Source organism: Styela clava, chromosome 7 (genome assembly GCF_964204865.1).
Source record: "Styela clava chromosome 7, kaStyClav1.hap1.2, whole genome shotgun sequence".
Taxonomy (NCBI): domain Eukaryota; kingdom Metazoa; phylum Chordata; class Ascidiacea; order Stolidobranchia; family Styelidae; genus Styela; species Styela clava.
This window is the reverse complement of record NC_135256.1, coordinates 5663539-5681978: the sequence shown is the minus strand read 5'-3', so window position 1 is coordinate 5681978 and position 18440 is coordinate 5663539. Positions and strand designations below refer to the sequence as shown.

The 18440-nt window shown below is 34.2% G+C and overlaps 2 protein-coding genes across 2 annotated transcripts; one reads left to right on the top strand and one right to left on the bottom strand.

Annotated features, from left to right (window-relative positions):
• Positions 1-14: 14 nt before the first annotated feature.
• On the top strand, positions 15-6230 carry LOC120327637 (gamma-aminobutyric acid receptor-associated protein). Its single transcript, XM_039393968.2, has 4 exons — positions 15-191; positions 545-623; positions 3483-3601; positions 4622-6230. Exons 1-4 carry the CDS (start codon positions 102-104, stop codon positions 4685-4687), a joined length of 354 nt encoding a protein of 117 aa, XP_039249902.1. The 5' UTR covers positions 15-101; the 3' UTR covers positions 4688-6230.
• Positions 6231-7046: 816 nt separating this feature from the next.
• On the bottom strand, positions 7047-18284 carry LOC120327636 (ruvB-like 1). Its single transcript, XM_039393967.2, has 10 exons — positions 18032-18284; positions 15706-15834; positions 14733-14907; positions 12377-12534; positions 11869-11964; positions 11235-11352; positions 10395-10593; positions 9384-9480; positions 8223-8320; positions 7047-7766 (listed from the first exon to the last, which is right to left on the bottom strand). The coding sequence occupies exons 1-10, from the start codon at positions 18170-18172 to the stop codon at positions 7607-7609; spliced, it is 1371 nt and encodes a 456-aa protein (XP_039249901.1). The 5' UTR covers positions 18173-18284; the 3' UTR covers positions 7047-7606.
• Between the last annotated feature and the right edge of the window lie 156 nt (positions 18285-18440).

Sequence of the window (18440 nt, the reverse complement as noted above, 5' to 3'; positions counted from 1 at the left end):
TTAATTTCTACTTCAGATATCTATATAGGAAGCTAATTATAACTCGTTGCAGTAATTCACTGCGTTGTTTGTTTGAGCGTTATCATCAAAGTTATTTCAAGATGAAGTGGGTTTACAAAGAAGAACACAATTTTGAGAAGAGACGAAGTGAAGGGGAAAAAATAAGAAAGAAGTATCCTGATAGAGTTCCTGTGAGTTTTATTCATGGTTTAAAATAAATAACTTTTTATTCCCAGGTTTTGTTCCACTTAATGGTGTGTGACAGATTCGTATATTATTATTTGTTAAATATTATATTGATTTATAGTTTAACAAACAATTAACAGCTGGACTCTGATAAATCCTCTCTCTGGCAATGGGTTCCACTTGTGTGCTTCAAGCAATACTGGAGAATAATATTGTTATTTGCCCCCCTAAGATTACTATATAATACTGTAATATGATGTTATAGGTTTTATCTTGTTTTAAGTAGCAGATTAAGTTGAGCTATGATAAGTAAGTTTACAAATATACTTTGTGACAAAATTTCTTATATTTTTACCAGGTAATTGTAGAAAAGGCAGAAAAATCAAAGATTGGAGATTTGGATAAAAAGAAATATCTTGTTCCATCAGATTTAACAGGTAGATTTATTTCAAGATTGTCCAATGTTGTTATGAACCAAAGCTTTTACTTTATGTGCTTTTACTAGCGCAGTGGTTCTTGAACTTTCCGTAACCCCCTTTCAAAGACTCTGACCATTTCATGGCCACCTGCTCTTCAAATAAAATTTTACAGACCATGTGCTAGTCCAAATACAACTAGTGACCATGAAGTCTCGAAAAAAATTTTAAAATTGCAAAGGGAATTTATCGATGTCTTATTGTCTTGGCACTCACAAATGTATTAGATGAATTAAAAATACAAATGAAGTAAATAAACAATTACTGATTAAAAAAACAACAAACCTTGTTATGATTGGTTAAGATATATTGAGAACTGACTTCATAACAGTATTGGAATTGTAAAGGGACTTGGACACCCTGTATATACAATATTGAACATAAAAGCCAGTTTGTGTACAAGTAAAGTTAATCCTTCTATAAACACACAGAGTAGGTCTCATCCTATTAAGATTGATGTAATTAGATCACACGCTGAGACCAAATCGATTAATTTAGATTATCAATAATTATATATATATTGATCAGATCATAATGAAACTGAAATAAGATATCACAGCTTCCACCCAACTTAATTTTTATTGAACCTTGTATCGCCTACCCTTCCATGATTCGATATGGAAGAATTTAATAATTTAAAATGCACTTTATTTTGAGTATTTACTAAATATTCTTATTAATGGTAGCAGGGAGTATTCCCGTAGTGTGTGTACCAGTTTATGGTTAGGCCATAATTTTATTCTGATTTTCCTTACTTTAGTTCTATTACAAGTTTGGAGACTGCCTGTGTTAGCCAAGTGAATATACCCCCTTCCCGTAGATTTTAGTCACTTTATACAACTTGATGTAATGTAGGCAAACAAAATTAGTTACCTCCATATTCTGGAGCGCCGATTTACGTGATCTTTGTTATACTATTCACAAACCATCATAAGACTAAGTCACATGACATGGATCTGAGTCATGCTTCAATAATTATGAATAATCACATATACATCACTGAATCATACTCAAGTAAATTATTGATGGTCAAATGTTTGTTCATATCTTGTTTATAAACGGCCCATGCTTGAACATAGTTTGAACTAAAGATCAATTTGGTGTCAAAAGTATGTCTCATTGTATCGATGGATTGTGATGTGACAATCACAACATACCGGCTCACGGACAGCTGTAGATGATTGTGCAGCGTATACAATCACTACTTAGCTTTGTGATATTCAAACAAATTGTACAAACTTCCATGTACTCGTCTATGTTATATACACCAGTGGTTCCCAACCGTTTTTTCTAGCGACCCAAATTTTTGAAAAAATTAAATTTGTAAAATCTGGCAACCCAAGGTTATGCTCAAATACTAAACGTCATGTAGTACTTTTATGGCCGGAAAATTGAAGAACTGATATAAAATAAAGTGAGAAAGATGCGCTAGTTTGCCCTCAGCGAGGTTTTGAAATCGTGGCGTAGTTTTCTGAAGCAAAACACATAAATGCTTCACGTATACAATTGCTATTGAGCAATACTTTAATACCCACCGGTAATATAAAATAAACAATAAAATTTACTTGAAAATAAAATTAATATCTTGTTGGTTATTGCAAGACAGAAATTTTGCCTTACATATTGAAGTGGCGCGCGGAGAAATATTGAAAAACAGAAACGGTCAGTGTGCGCTATCGAAGCAATATTTTTTGTTGTGTTAGTGATAAATATATTATATAAAAATATTTTTTGTCGAATATTACTGATGCTGTGTCTGTGTGCAGCCAGCCTTGAGCAAAACAAAATGAATGCTGCATATTTTTCACGCTGTGATACTTCTCATGCATTTAAGCAACACTTCAATACCAGATACAAAATAAACAATAAAATTTACCCAAAAATGAAATTATTAACTTTTTGTTTTTTGTTGAAGAAACCAAGTTTTGGGTGGCAACGAATAGGTTGGGAAACACTGATATATAACTATATACTATGTTACAGCATTCTAAAATTTTCGATGTAAATCAGATCTTTTAATATTTTTAATTTTCGTTCAGAAAATTGTTATTTTGGAAACTTTGTAGAGTACTGCAGAAAATTAAAAATTTACATGAAAGCATGTTTTTTTTGTATTTTCTGCATTATGAAATACATTCTAATTGTTTGTTCAAATTTTTTATCCACCTTTCCAGATAAGGAATATTTAATATTCTATAATTAAAAATATTTTTTATCAAAATAGATAAGCAAACACCAAACAGTATCAGCTTTGAAAATCTTTTCGTTCTTGTATACATCATTACACATCAGCGGAACTTAGCAAGAATACTACAAGAATAATAGTTCAAATTTATTGATTTGAATATGCAAACTGTAAAGTAAAAATTGTCATAAAACGTGTTGCTATACTATAACAATAAGTGTTAAAAAGGAAATGTCTAACATTTAATCTATTTTTTTGAACTTCTATTATTGCCAATCATGTTTGTGGCGCCACAATTTTATTTATCACTTCTTTATAACACTTATTGTTGATTTCTCATTCAGCTCAAGCGTTAATATTACTGTGATTTTCATAAACAGCTCTAGATTTCACTAACGTGTTAAGATTTCCTTGGAGCTTTATAGATAGTCAACAGTGCTATTTTTATTTGTTAATTCTTGGTTCAGCATGGGATTCATTCTATCAGATATTTTCTGTTTGGAATTTCTGAAACATCTTAAATTTCAATAAATCAGGAATACAATGTATATAAATAATGTTAAGTGTATTCGATTTGTTTTGGATAACCATGCTTATGTGTTTTCTTCTTTATGATATTTATTACAATTTTTCAGTTGGCCAATTCTACTTTCTCATTCGCAAACGAGTCCATCTAAGGCCCGAAGATGCTCTGTTTTTCTTTGTTAATAATGTGATTCCACCAACCAGCACGACCATGGGACAACTGTACCAGGTTGGTTCTTTTTATTTGTTTTGTATTTTTTTGCTGGCATTGTAATGGGTATTCCCATAGTGTGTGTACCAGGTGAGGGTTTCGCCACAATTTTATTCCGATTTTCCTTATTTTAGTTCTATTACGAGTTCGGGGACTGTCTGTGTTAGTCAAGTGAATATACCCTCTGCCCATAGGCTTCAGTCCCTTTACACAACTTGATAAGAAGTAAGCGAACAAAATTAGTTCCCTCCATATTGGTACACATACTTCTGGAGCGCCTTGTAATGTGCTTATTCGAGGAGTTGGATTGCTTAGTTTTCGTTAAAATTGTTTGCGTCAAGCGATTGGAAAAATATGCATTTTATTAATTTATATGTGATATTATATATTTTCTGTTAATCATTGATTGACACATTCTGCCTTTTATTTATCTGCTTCTGCAATAAACAGCTTCATGACGTGTTGTTTTCAAACATTGGTAAACGTTCAAACAACAAAATTGCATATGTCATACTTTGTTGGACTATTTTCTAAGCTACATGAAGTTGATAGCACTATACAGAGCACTAAACAGTATTTAATTTGTTTAAATAGTTTCACAAAAAGAATTGAAAACTGCAGTTATTATGAATGCCTAAGTAATATAACTATATTTTTTCAGTTTAATACTGATAGATATGCAAAACAGTCACCTGCAGTGTCAGGTTATTACATTATTGCCTAGTTAGTATTTTGGTGCTTTCATAGTATGTGAACCAAGATGGCAGACATCGGAACGTAGCATGTGTACCAAGTTAGGATTAGGACATAATTTTCCAATTTTCCCTATTTTAGTTCTATTGAGAGTTCGGTGACTAGCCAAGTGACTCCCGTAGTATTTGTACCTGAAATTATGGCCTAACCCTTACCTGGTAAACATACTATGTTTCGGTGTCCGCCATCTTGGTTCACATATTACATGAGTACTAGTATTTTTTACAGTTATATTTGTCAAATTTTTCCTAGAAAAATAACCAGTAAATATTTTTATATTACCAGGAACATCATGAGGAAGATTTCTTCCTGTATGTTGCGTACAGTGATGAAAGTGTATATGGTGCATAAACAAGCATTTTTCTGATGACTAAGATTTCTGTTCTAAGTTTTTATCTCTCTTTGTAATTATTATTGTCTTCATTTTTATCCAAATTTTAAGTGGGCGCGTCAGGTGTGTGTCTTTCCTAAATCCACAGTCCTAAATTTCTTTGTTTTTAAATCGCAATATAACGATAAGAAAGTGTATTTACTGCCATCCTTTATTAAATAGTGATGAAATGGTTATTTTTTTCCATTTCTCACACTGGACTGGTAACCGCGTGCGAATTGATCAAATTTTCTTTTCTTATTCTTGATATAAATTTGGAATCCCATTCTTGATATGTCCGAAGTAAAATGTGAGCAGTTTTAGAAAAAAAGTAACTTTCCAAGACATTGTATATCTTTCGTTTTCATCACACACTTGGCCCTATTATATTCAGTCCAACTTTTGAATGCTTGATTACAAAAAAATATTTTTTTATTCATTTGATAATAGATGGTTTGAATGTTAGAAAGCTATATAGCAATTTGCACCAACGTGCTGCAATTAACAAACCCTCGAATATTGTGACTTTATAACAGCTCTTTGTAATTGTCAATTTACATTTTATTATTTCTCAATATGATAGGTGTGAGCATTTCTAATTCTGTTCATAATTTGATTCTGTTACATACCGACCATTGATCGCCCACTTCATTTTTTTTGCTATTTTCGCTGCCCTTGTATATTAATGAAACATTAGAATTTGTAACATATTTTATTTTGTGATTTGTAACATTGATCATGCTCTTTGCAAGTTTGAGACTTGTTCTATGTTTCTAAGTTCTAATGCTATTCATTCTCGTGTTATTTCAAGAAAAAATCCCATATCATTCTTTTCCCACTGAGATAGTCTGTTGTATAATTCACATTAATAAGCCAATGCTACAGTCAGACTTGACCATTCCAGATCTCCAATGAATAAAATCATAAAGTCCTTTTAAGTCATTTCCTTAACACCCTTGACCTGCTGCGGCTTAATTTTTTTTGAATTTTACATGTATATTGTCACAATTCCTCTTCACTTTCCGAATTTGCCTTGTTTGACACGTTAAGTTTTGAATTTGTTAGTGATATTTCCCCAAATTTAAGTATTACCACCGGTCTTTGTTACCTGAACTCAGATTTTGAAAATATCAGCTCTTAAATATGGATCGAAGAATAATAAAAAGTAGGATGGTCATGCTACTGAGATAACATACTGTAATTATTATTGATATTTGTATAATATCCCAAATTGGGGTTTATAATCAGTTTTTAAATATTGTTGGATTGTGAATTGGATGATGATTGAAATTAGAACATGTAACTTAGATTACTGGTATAGTATCTTATTTGAATTAGAGTTTGACAAAATAGCGCATGCTAGTTCTATATCTACATCACTATTTAATCAAGACAAGTTTTTATTGGCATTTCAATGACATGTCCTATGTCCATCCATTCTGCACTTATCTTATCTTGGTGATCTCTTCTGTTCTTTGTGGGCTATTTCTTTCAATACATAGATGTGTCAATATTGTACATAAACTCTTGTTTTGGTGTGTTGTACAGTTTTATCATTGAGAAAGAATTTCCACATATCAGATACTGTTAGTCTGAAGTGTGAGAGATCGCAGTGACATAGCTATAGGTGTAAGGGGTTGTGTCACTCCATTTGGAGAATTTGTTTCAGGTGCTGATTATATAAATTTACCAAAGAGGATATAGACAGAGAGGGCTGAAGCGACCATATAGTAGTAAGTCAACTCTCTCAAAATTAGCAAAGAATAGTCTTTATAACTATAAGTAGACATTATGTGAGACACGCAACCCTACCTCAACGCCTTTGTGCTAGTGGAGACGTATGCGTAAAATGCTGTAGCTGGAATTGTTTGGTCACAATCTGAGAATTCAATTAACAAATTCATTTATCGCCATATTTAAACTGCATGATTGTTTATTTCCCGATCCGTGTGAGTAAAATGCAGTAGCTGGAATTGTTTGGTCACAATTAATCCGAGAATTCAATATTGAACAAATTTATATATCGCCTTAACTGCATGATTGTTTATTTTGTTGACATTGTTGTCTGTTTGATTTTGGTCAGACGAGATGTTATAGAAATACATTTGTGTTAGTGGCACCAGGATTTTTGAATGGCATAGGATTGTCTTTAGATGTCATATTTCTGAGGATGCACGATCAAGCCACCTTGCAGAGAGTGTTGCAGTTCAGGCTTTTTACCATATCACAAAGTTAATGAGAAGTAAAATTTGATTTTGCACAGAACAGGTTAGCTTAGTTTCACGACATTGATGAACATTCAATCTTACCCAACAGCCAGATCTCACACCAACAATTTACAAAAACCTACAAAATTTATTCCCAAGCAATCCCAATGTACTGTACATTGGAAAATACAAGTTACAGAGCAAGGTAGTGTCGACCATTGGTCACTAGAGTCTATCACGAGCCTGTTAGATAAAGGTATTGTTTGAAATTATTCAATTCTCTTTGGTCCTGATTCTACTGTAGCAATCAAGTGAATAAACCTGGAAAGATTATTTACAAGAGCAACTAATGAGTAAAACATGAAAATTTCTCAACAAAAAAAGATGTCATACAACAGGCGAGTCCGGACGCTTAAAATTCTGCTGTACACAGGGTGTCCATAAAGTCCCTTTCAATTTAGTTATGAAATCAGTTCTCAATACATCTTAACCAGGTTTGTTATTTTTTTAATTAATTATTGTAAAGTATTTTTACTTCGTTTAATACATCTGTGAGGGCCAAAACAATATTAGGTCTCGATGAATCCCCTTTGCAATTTTAGAAAATTTCAAGACTATATGGACACCCTGTAAAAAGCAATCTCAGAGACTCATGGAGAATCCGAACCCACAATTTCTAATGAAATCAAGTTTTCATTTCATATATTTGTCTCCTTGTTCTGCCAGAATTTTCGCTGACGATTTTGCATCGAAAAATAGTTCATTTATTTCTTCCACGTCTTCCTTGGTTATCGCGTCTTTGCCGTTAATTCGGGCCAAGATACTGGAGGGTGTCAGGAGTTGAGTGACATACCTGGAATATAAATCAGAATACCTTAATATATTAGACATACAGAAAATTTTCCTGAATTTCGATTGTTCATATTATTGAGGCTCTGTGGATCCACCCAGAGTCATATTTTTCAAACTTTAAGCGTCAGGAGTCTATATTTTATATTTTGAAAAACTGGAATTTGTTCCCGCATTTATTTAACATAAAATTTTTAACGTACACAAATGAGGATACGCTTAAGTTTAGATTTGGAATTTTTGTATACCTGCCACCATGTGTCAGTGCCATTTTTTTCATGGATTTTGAATCAGATAGAACTTAATTGTGAAAAAAACAAAAAATAAATAAGCATATGATGTTAATCCGAATAACTAATGAAATATCACAATGCACACTCAATCACTCATGCAAACTATTTACAGGGTTTTCCACATTTATGTTATCTTTATAAAAGATAAACTAATCCACAGTACAAACCTAAGTGACGTCTTTCCACCAACTTCTCCAAGTTTTTGTAAACCATCCTCTGTGACTTGAATGCCTTCTACCTTTGCCCTGATACCAATGATGCTGACCTGTAGAGTGTTGAAAACAAATCAAGGTTATTAATTTAATCAGGATTCCATACAATCTCAAACAAATACAGTATACACAGGACTTTTCAGCCCAGAAACATATATCTCATGAATGAAGCTCAGACCAGTATTTCCCAACCTATGAGTCGCCTGAGGATTTTTTTGAGTCTATTGTTTTTCAACAAAAACCTAAAGGCTAATAATTTTATTTTTTAGTAAATTTTGTTTATATTATTTTCAGGTACTGCATATCCTTGAGTCGTGAGATTTTACAAAATTAATATCTTAGAAAAGTAACTTGAAAAAAAGGTTTGGAAACTGCTACTCTAGACCAGAGATATGGCCACTGATATGCTTTCAAAATATATCAAAATTAACCTACCGTATATACTCGCCGATAGGTCGCCTTAATTTTAATTCAATTAATTTTTTATGGAAAAATTTTGCGCGTTATACTCGAATAAATATGTTATATCCGTCTAATAAGCCGACCCCAGAAAATTAGGATGAAAACGTAGGTCCTGAAAATCGGCTTATTCGCCGGAAAATATGGTACTTGCAATAGCCGAAAACTTTCAATTTAGTGACTTAGTGACGATTTGCACTCATGTCAAGCGGATTGGTCGCACCTATATTTTTTTTTGAAAATATAAGGGAAAAATTGCGACCTATCTGCGAGTATGTACGGTACCCAATTTATTACATTATGTAAAAGGAATGAGATTTGAACTAAAATATTTCTGGGGCCGCAAATCCCGAAAAAGGGAAAATTCATTATTTAGTCATTGGACACAAAGTGGACTCTTGTAACATTTGCGAAATTGTTGTTGTTAGAATAAAAAGTTTCTTCAGTGGAAATAAAAATTTTCAGCAGTGAAACATGAATCAGGAAGAGTTCTTTTATTTTGTGTTATATTATTTTATTTCCCAACCCACTTGCCCCGATAAACCTTTCATCTCTCTTTTGTTTGTGTACAAGACAAGAATACAAGACATGTTTAAAGCTACTCTACACTCTCTAAAAAGACAAGCACACGTGACACATCCTTAGTTTGATACTGACCATTTCTTCATATGTGTATATCAAAGTCTTGATGATCATAATTCTGTCGAGTAAATCAAGGGGAATTCCATGAGGAGCCACAACATCTTCCGTACCCCTGAAAATATCAAATTTTATGTATAAAAGTTGGAAGATTGGAATAACAGAGAAATTGGGATTAATTACGCATATCTTGAAATAGAGTTTGAATGATACCGCGTTTCCCCAAAAATATGACCTAGCCTTGAAATAAAACCTAGTCGATTGAGCGAATTATTTTTGCTTAAGTTGCAAGAAATCTCTCCTTGGCGTTTTAAATGATTAATAATCTATGTTTAGCGATTATTTTAAACAAATTTGAATAAAAACGTGCTATTTATAAGTTAATGGATATCAATTTTTGTATTTGAAAATCTCGAAATTCTTTACTTTGTAATTGTTTTTGATGAATGACAATTGGAAGTCTGCTACCAAGGACTCAACTTGATTTTGTTGCTGGCTTGCTGCACTTTACCATAATGAGAGATGATCTGGTGGTGGTGTGGTGTGTTAATATTCGAGTTTGAACTCGCACAAACCCAGGAAAATCAATCCCTGATTATAATCGAAATTGATTACATTCGCTGCATTTTGAAGTTTTTTGCAGTAATACTCAGGGTGTGCCGTCATCAAAATCGCGAAGTGAAGTGTTGAATTTGCGAATTCCATGAATAAAATTATGAATTTCTCACCAACCATTTAAGCTATAAAAATGGTATAATGAAGTAACAGACACCACAATAAAGTCAATTATCGTCTTAATAAATATCTGCATCTCGGTGTCGATAATGATATTAAAGTTCACTTAAAACAGGAACACTTAATTTACAAACATTGATGAGTAAGATTTTCTCCACCCCAATCCATGACCAACACCGGACTCTGGGTGGAGTAAATTGGGTAATTCGAGCTAAATTCCAAATGTAGTCTATGGCGAAACCTGTATGGGTCCTTGTCCAAAAATATAAATTATCTAACATAAAACTTATTTACCTTATAGTACAGTGTCCTCTGTTTGTAGCAAAGATAACGATAGGGCTGATCGGAGACTCGAGAGCGCGATGCAAATACGTGAAGCATTCGATATCCAACATATGAACTTCGTCGATGAATAAAACACCTGGAACAAGTTCCGCTATTCCCTGATCAATGTACTTATTGACAACTTTGTTGATTTCAGTTCGAAGTTTGTCTGGAAGGAAGGAATTACTTTTTATTAGTTGTAAAAATGATAAAAACATCTTGGTGATACATTTAAAAAGTCATATTTGGCATATTGTCGTATTTTTGGACTAAAATTTATTTAGTACAGGAAATACCTAGATGATAGATCATATAAATTAAAGATTGATGGTTTTCAACCATTTCCAATATATGACGAATGCATTAGTTGGCAACAATTTCAAACGAATGTAATAGCTGTCAAAAATTATGCAAAATAGCCAGAATTATTATATAGGCCTATGTTGAGCAATATTGCTAATATTGTTTCTTGGTGTCCAGTAAACTGACATGAAAATGACTTAGGTATTCAAAATAAAAGTGGAAAAAAGAAAAAATATATACCGGTATATCCCGAGAGTCGTTTACAAGCACAGTTATGAATCTAGCGATTAGTCTTAAGAGCGGGGCCATAAGGTCTCATAAAAAGTTTGTCTAATTTGTGTCCCCCAAAGACCTGGAGGGGTATGTGAACTCGGTAAAAAAACCTTGCCTAGATAGTGATTTTGCTAATGAAATTTGATTCATTCAAAATTTGGAATAAGAAATCTCTCGGTTATCATTTTAACGAGTACTGCAATAGGCAATGACTAAGTTGAAGACAAAGTATACCTGTGATTTCAGTTTTCTTAGGTTTCATTAACTGACCCATCATTGACATGACGTCTTGTCCACCTTGTGGTCGGGCATTCGCAACGTCAAGATCATGTAACGTCACATCTTGAATAACCTGCGCATATAAAGATTTTAAAAATTGAAATCTATTTTCATACAATTGGTTCCATATAAAATGCATTAAGTGCTAATTGGGCATTAGGATGGCTTGGCTCACATCTTGAATGGCCTGCGTTCATAAATTGTGTAATAACAGACAATACAGTTGGTTCAATATACAATGAAATCAGTGATAATTTGGCTTAAAAAAGTTAAATACAAAATAATTTACGGATTCGAAGATATAATTTACAAATCTGGACTATCAAGTAATCGTAAAAGATTTTAAAAAAACTTTCAGAAGAAGCATAAAACAAATTTATTGCATCACTATCACCATGGCAACAAGATCCTTTGGACATATTTTCTAATTTATCACTGATTATTTTGTTCAATACTGTGACCATAATTTCTTTCAGAAGAAAGGAAAAAAGACTGATACCATCTGGCACCGCATTTGGTCAGGTATGAGAACACCTAAGCGAGCTAGGATGTGTAAGGAGGTATTACAATAGTAATAAGAACATCATACCTCTCTTTTCTTATGAACGTCTCCTTTAGGTAATGGAACATATTCTTCTGCTTCTAAATCATACTCTGTTGCATATGTATCTGATCTTCCTTGTCTCTGAAATAAAATCAAACAATCGAGATGAAAGATAATTTTTTAATTTCTTTTAATAAATGCTCGAATCTCTGCTTTAACTAAGGCTCTGCATATTCAGCCATCTAAGAAGTTAATGGGTTTGAGAAGATTGGAATTTTTCTGCCACAGACCGACCCAATTTCTTACACCATAAGGTGAGCTGATAATTAGAAAACCAATTTTTGAACTTTGTGGTTTCAATTATCCAAAAATGACGTCTCTAGACAACCACTTCAACCATTTTTATGTGTTTCATTTCATGATGGTTCATCATGAAATTGGACCAAATGGAGAGTTTTGCCATAAATCATATCATGAATCCCATGTCAATTATTAAAATCTCCATAAAGAGATATTTTTTTAATAAGGTAAATCAAAATGTAGAACAGCCTACCTTAACTGCACCATTATTAGCTTCAATATAAATAACATCGCCGACTTCAACTTTATCTTTTTGTATATTTTCATAAATCGAAGGATCAAGTTTTAGTTGTTTTGTTCCTTTTGCTGTTTTTAAACCAATCACTACATGGCTGATTGTCTTCCCATATCCTGAAAATTTAAAATCATTTGTAAATTATGATTATGTCATAATATTTTCAGCTATGTAGTAACAAGATGTTAGTCACTAATCTATTTAGTTTATGTCCTGGTCAAATTTACATAACTGGTTACCCCCGCCATAATTTTATTCCAATTTCCCTTATTTTAGTTCTATTCTGAGTTTGGGGACTGTCTCTAGGCCTGATTACATGTCCACTGGAACCGGTCTAGCAGACCACATATTCACGCTTCAGTGGTTCGCCTCTGATTCAAATCCGTGCTATCGGTCCAGAACATCAGACCTCCTATTTAGGAGGTCTGAAAGTGAGCTAACCGGTCTTGCTCAGTTGCTTCGCCGTGCTACTCGAGAAATCGTGAATCACCGTGATCGAAGGGATACGGCAGTTGTTTTCTTTTTGATCTCTGGTAAGTGAGTTGCTTTTTTAAACTAATCAAAATTCAGCTAGATAGGGCAAGTTTAATTTAAACATCTTCCGCATCTATTGTGTCGCTGCTGAACACAAATTTAAAATACCGGTACTGGTGGGATCCCGGCATATTGACATGATAGGTTGTTGTTTTGAAACAGAGAATTAAATCTTGATGTCTAAAGATTTATTGGTATAAACTGAGCGCAGTACGACTTCAGTTTGCATTGAGAATTCTTTTGGAATTGCACTATACAGCCATACCGCATCCTAGCTGGTACCGGTACTGTACATATCGGTACCAGCATAAATACAAAGCTTCAGTGTCGGTAAAGTTGCAGTAGTAGGGCGATATTAAATAATGAAAGTGCTTCTGTTTACATATGATGAGCCGACTTCACACAAGTGTTTGGTTGATAAAATGTAATTGTTTTAATTTGGTTGCCAGTCTCAGTAGACTGCTGGTAACTGTAGGCCTACTATGATTTTTGAATGGATCGTGTGGCGTAAGGTGCCAGTAGTCTGCAGCTATCTTTTATGCCCTCAATAAATTCGTCGTTTTGTTCTTAGATTGTGGGCAAATTTCAACGGGAAAGCGACCCCTCCCTCATCATATTCTGCAAATAAATTCAAAGAATTTCAAGAACGTGCATTTAATTTTGATGCTTTAATTAACATTTGTATTGAATTTATGAATTTATTGAAAATAAAATATATGCAGTGTTTGCAAATCATGACTTATTTGATTTAACCTGGCAACTCCAAAACTGTTTTCAGCTTGTTAGTTTGGACATGTAATCGAGGCCACTAAGTAGTCTCCGAGACCACGTTGACCGAACCGGTTCGCTGGACTGGTTTTGATGGACATGTAATCAGGCCTAATGTTAGCCAAGAGAACATCCCCCCTGGCCTGCCCATAGGTTTCAGTCCCCTTATACAACTTGATGTAAGTAGGTGAACAAAATATCAATGGACCAATTTGAAACAATAGCAAGTTCAGCAATAATCTTGGACATAAATATTCCCCACAACATACAAATCTTGACCTGCGTATAAGATGCTGAGAGATATTTAGAGTTTTCAACACTAAGCTGACCTCTGCGTTGATCATGAGTGGACCGAAAGGGAGACAGATCGTTAAAATTGATGTTGTCATGTCTTTAATTAGATTCCAAAAGCGTTTTCATCTTTTTGGCTATACCACAAATATTTTTCAAACATCGGCAATACTGTGATTTGTAACTGTATAAAAAGCGACTGGCCGTATTCTTGATGCGTCTCGGGCCGAATTTTTTCAGGTGAGGGCCGGATCACAGACAGTAGATTGCCTAACATTAATAATATAACAAGTGGCGCATCCAGAGGGTTGGCGATCCATACCCATTTAAATGGCGATTCATTTAAAGAGATATTGGGAAAGTATTTAGCGGGTCTGGTTAACTATTTATATCATACTATATAGGGGTACAAAAAGTCGATTTGGACCAGTGGAAATAAAAGTTTAAATAGTACCCCATCAAGTTCATACTCAAACAAATGACGTTGGTTGATGATTGCATTTTTATAGCCTTGCACAAAAAAACTTCTACTATTAAAATTGTTGGGGTTGGGTGGAAGCTTGTAGAATAACTTAGGGCTTCGGTAGGTTCGCAAAGGTTAAACCACTGTATTAGACCAATCGCTTCAATTTTTCAGTATTTAAAGATGTGGGTGTCTTTCAAAAGGTTACTTTTACATTTTTTATGTTTTAAGTTTTGCTATTTTTCCAAAACTCTTTACCTCCCATAGGATTCTCGGTTTCATGTGGTGTAACCTCAGTAACTTCTCCTTCATAAACTTCTTTGGTTTCTTTGATTCGAAGTCCGATTGCTCGTCGAAAATTTTCCATCAAAACTTCAGTTTTCTTGATTTCTGTTGAGTAAACTTCACTACCAACCATAGGACAGAACGGAACCTAAATAATTGATGAAAATATATTTAGTTTAACAAAGCTTATGATCGAATTCTTATTTCATGTGCTTTAGGGCAGGGCTTCCCAAACGAGAGGACGCGACCCCACAGTGGGCGGCAAAACAAACTTTAGGGGTCGCATAAAGTGTACCAATTTCACACAAAGCGATTTTGAGAAAATAGACAGGATCAGAGAAGTAGCATGCTTGCATAACAATGACAACTAAACAGAGGTCGCACTAAATTCTAATACATCGTAAGGGGTCGCAAGCTTAATTAAAAGTTCTAGAATCTCTGCTTTAGGGAGACCGAAAGCAAAGTTGCAAAACTCTGTATTACACCATGGCGGGTTGTTGGGATTGGGGTGAAAAATAAGTTTTTGACAGATTTCTAAATGCAATTCTGTAAGTTTTTCTTCCGGTTTAAATAAGATAAATTACTTGGAGTAAGATCAGAAGATAAGTACAATACTCATTTTGATTTCCCTGGAACATAAAACCATGCAAAACAACACAATAAACACACACTAAATTGAGAAAATCGGGAAAACTGGCAAAACCTCATTTAAGGTTTATTAAAACACGTAGAAACACATGTGTATACCCATATTACACACACAAACAAATATCTTAAAAAATATAAAAAACACAAATGCGTGTCGCTCGGGCATCTAACTTTGGTAACATAAACACACTGCAGACACGGGGATTCCAATTTAAAACTGCTTATATAAGATAGATACTGACTATATCCAATTTGAATTTAGTCCTTTGTAAGACATTACTGCAAAGCAAGAACAAACCTTGTTTCCAAGTTCTTGTGCGATGGCCAAAGCAAGAGCTGTTTTCCCAGTTCCAGGCGGTCCAGCTAGCAGAATTCCTCGTCCAGCCATTTTCTTACTTCTAATCAACTCCACAACAATGCCGCATGCCTGAAAGAAATCAAGTATGACAATATAATAGCAGAATGATGGTTTTGTATCAGCATATGTCAGTACGACACAGTTCGATGATTTCAAGAATAGATTGAACGACATCAATTATAACAGTGATTGCGAAGCCATCCTGAGCCTCCATATTGGCAAAAATCAACAAACAGGCACTGCGCAACAAACTAAAAGGAAGTGCAATCTGAAAATGTTACCATTGAAATCCTCGAAAAAAAAATAATGTGATTTACTGAAGGAAAACAAATTGTATCGTAGCATTCATGAGTTTTTAGCAAAAAACGCAATTTTGGTCATACTGCGATGTGACGGCCGAGGCACTTCGCGATTCATTTATGATTGAGATAAGCATGGCGCAATCTGACGTTGTGCCAGATGTCCTCGTTTCAGAGACAAATTGAGTTTTGTCTTATTGAACCAAATGTCCGGACAGAATCGGAAGACTGTGCCCGACTGTACCAGCAGAGAGAGTTTTTGACACTGCAAACCTTGCTAACCATTGAACCACCTGGTCACGGAGACTGTGATATAGCTAAACTTCAGTCTTCTCAATAAACCCATAGATCCAATATATACCGTAAAAGCGCCTAACTTCGGACAGTTTCTAACTTCGGACAAAATTTTTGAACGGCCATATCTTGGCTAAAACGCGCCGTATATTGCTAATTTTAATTATTATAGGTTGCGCTGTTATATCTACATCTATTCTCATCTTTTTTAATGTTGCATAAATATTTTTTTGGTGAAAAAACGGAAATTTTGCCGAAAATTGACTGCCCGGCATTCAACGGCGCAGAGCGTCGCTCATACTGAAGCTATCGTCGTCAAAATACCATCATTCGGTAGAGGGCGACAACAATGTATATAATTTATTTGAGTGATCGCAAGATGTCGTATGAGATTTAAATAAAACCTAAAATTCTGAATTATAAATTCCGTAAGAATATTAAGATTTCACGCAGCGTCAAAATTACGTCAACCTCACGTAGATTATTTTTCGCTCACTTCCGACACGACGTCACACTGCGTCGTGGAAATGAATTTTGACGCCAGACACAACGGAGCCAATATGACAATTTCCGTTAAGATAAAGACGGCATTCCAATGTAATATTTTTGTATTTTGTTCGGTCATGTATAAATATATGCCAAAATTACATTAATGAAAATACATGTCACACTTAATCGATGACGTTAGGAATCGAATATATAAAACTATGATAATTCCAACGTCCATATGGTACAGTGCACTGACTTAACCATTATTTTATGATTAGTAGTCGAAATGACAGTTATTGAATACGGCCTGGGTGAATTTTATTCACTCGAAATTAAAAATAAATTTAATCTCCAACAAATAAACGGGACCTACATGTTTACAAGATTAAGTTGAATTTCAAATTAAACTTTACAATCGGATTTACCGTGTGTTTGATATAAATTATCATTTATAAAGATAACCGCGCAGAATAAAAAAAAGCTATCCGTCGAGAATATTAATACTTCAAAGACTTCGATAGAAGCCCGTTGAAATACTTCATTGGGGATTGAAACGGTTTGCATCAGATATATTTACGTATGCATTTCCTGATTAAAATGACCATCGTGTTATTATACTCATCTGAAGTATCGAAAATAACGAACGAAAGATGTAAACATAGGACGACAGAAGTTTCAGATAATGCATTTTCGTCGTGATGTCAATGTTACGTTACGACGACGATCGAGCGTCTTATCTTCACGCAACGACGTGATTTCGCCATCCGCATCGGAAGCCTCTTTCTCTCTGTGCATCGCGGTTACGCAGTGAAGAAAATGACTGTCCGAAGTTAGGGCAGTGAAGGATAACGGTCAGATGGCAAGAAATATCGATTATTTTAATAGTAAAAATAGTCCAATTGAACCGAAATTTACAGGGAATGTAAATTATCCGCACGAATGTTTTACCGAGCAATTTTGGCACCGTTTGGACAATAAATGGCCGAGTTATTGACAAAAATATAGTAATTTTGTCCGAAGTTAGGCGCTTTTACGGTAACCAAAGTCATCAATTGCTACTTGTTCAGAGCCTTATTTACAGTAAAGATAACACTTAGATAACAGGCAATCGCAGAACAAATAAATGAAAAGATATTGTTGGAATTGCAGTAATAATTAGCAATGTGCGAATAAAAATATTTTACCTCTCTGGCATCTTCTTGGCCAACGAGACCCGATCCTGTCTGAAGAGGTTTACCGTCATCTGATAATCCCAGTCCTTTGACATGAGTATGCGCTGCAATCCGCTGTGTCTTTGTAGTACTCTTAACCTCCTCAATTTTCATATTATATGATTTATGTTATCAAAATTTGCTTGAATTATAGACAGAGCCAGAACGCGGAACAAGGAAACGACGCTTTACAAAGTGAGCATTGAAGAAATACAAGCGTGCGCCCGTTGACGAAGCCAGCCAAGCATGTCGTGATTTATTGCGTTATTAGCAACCGAAGAAATTTCTAGTCTTCTCATTACCAATATATTTAATTCTAATTATTAAAAAAACTTCTAAACATTTTTCTTATCCGTAATGAACAATTTTAAAATACAGAAAT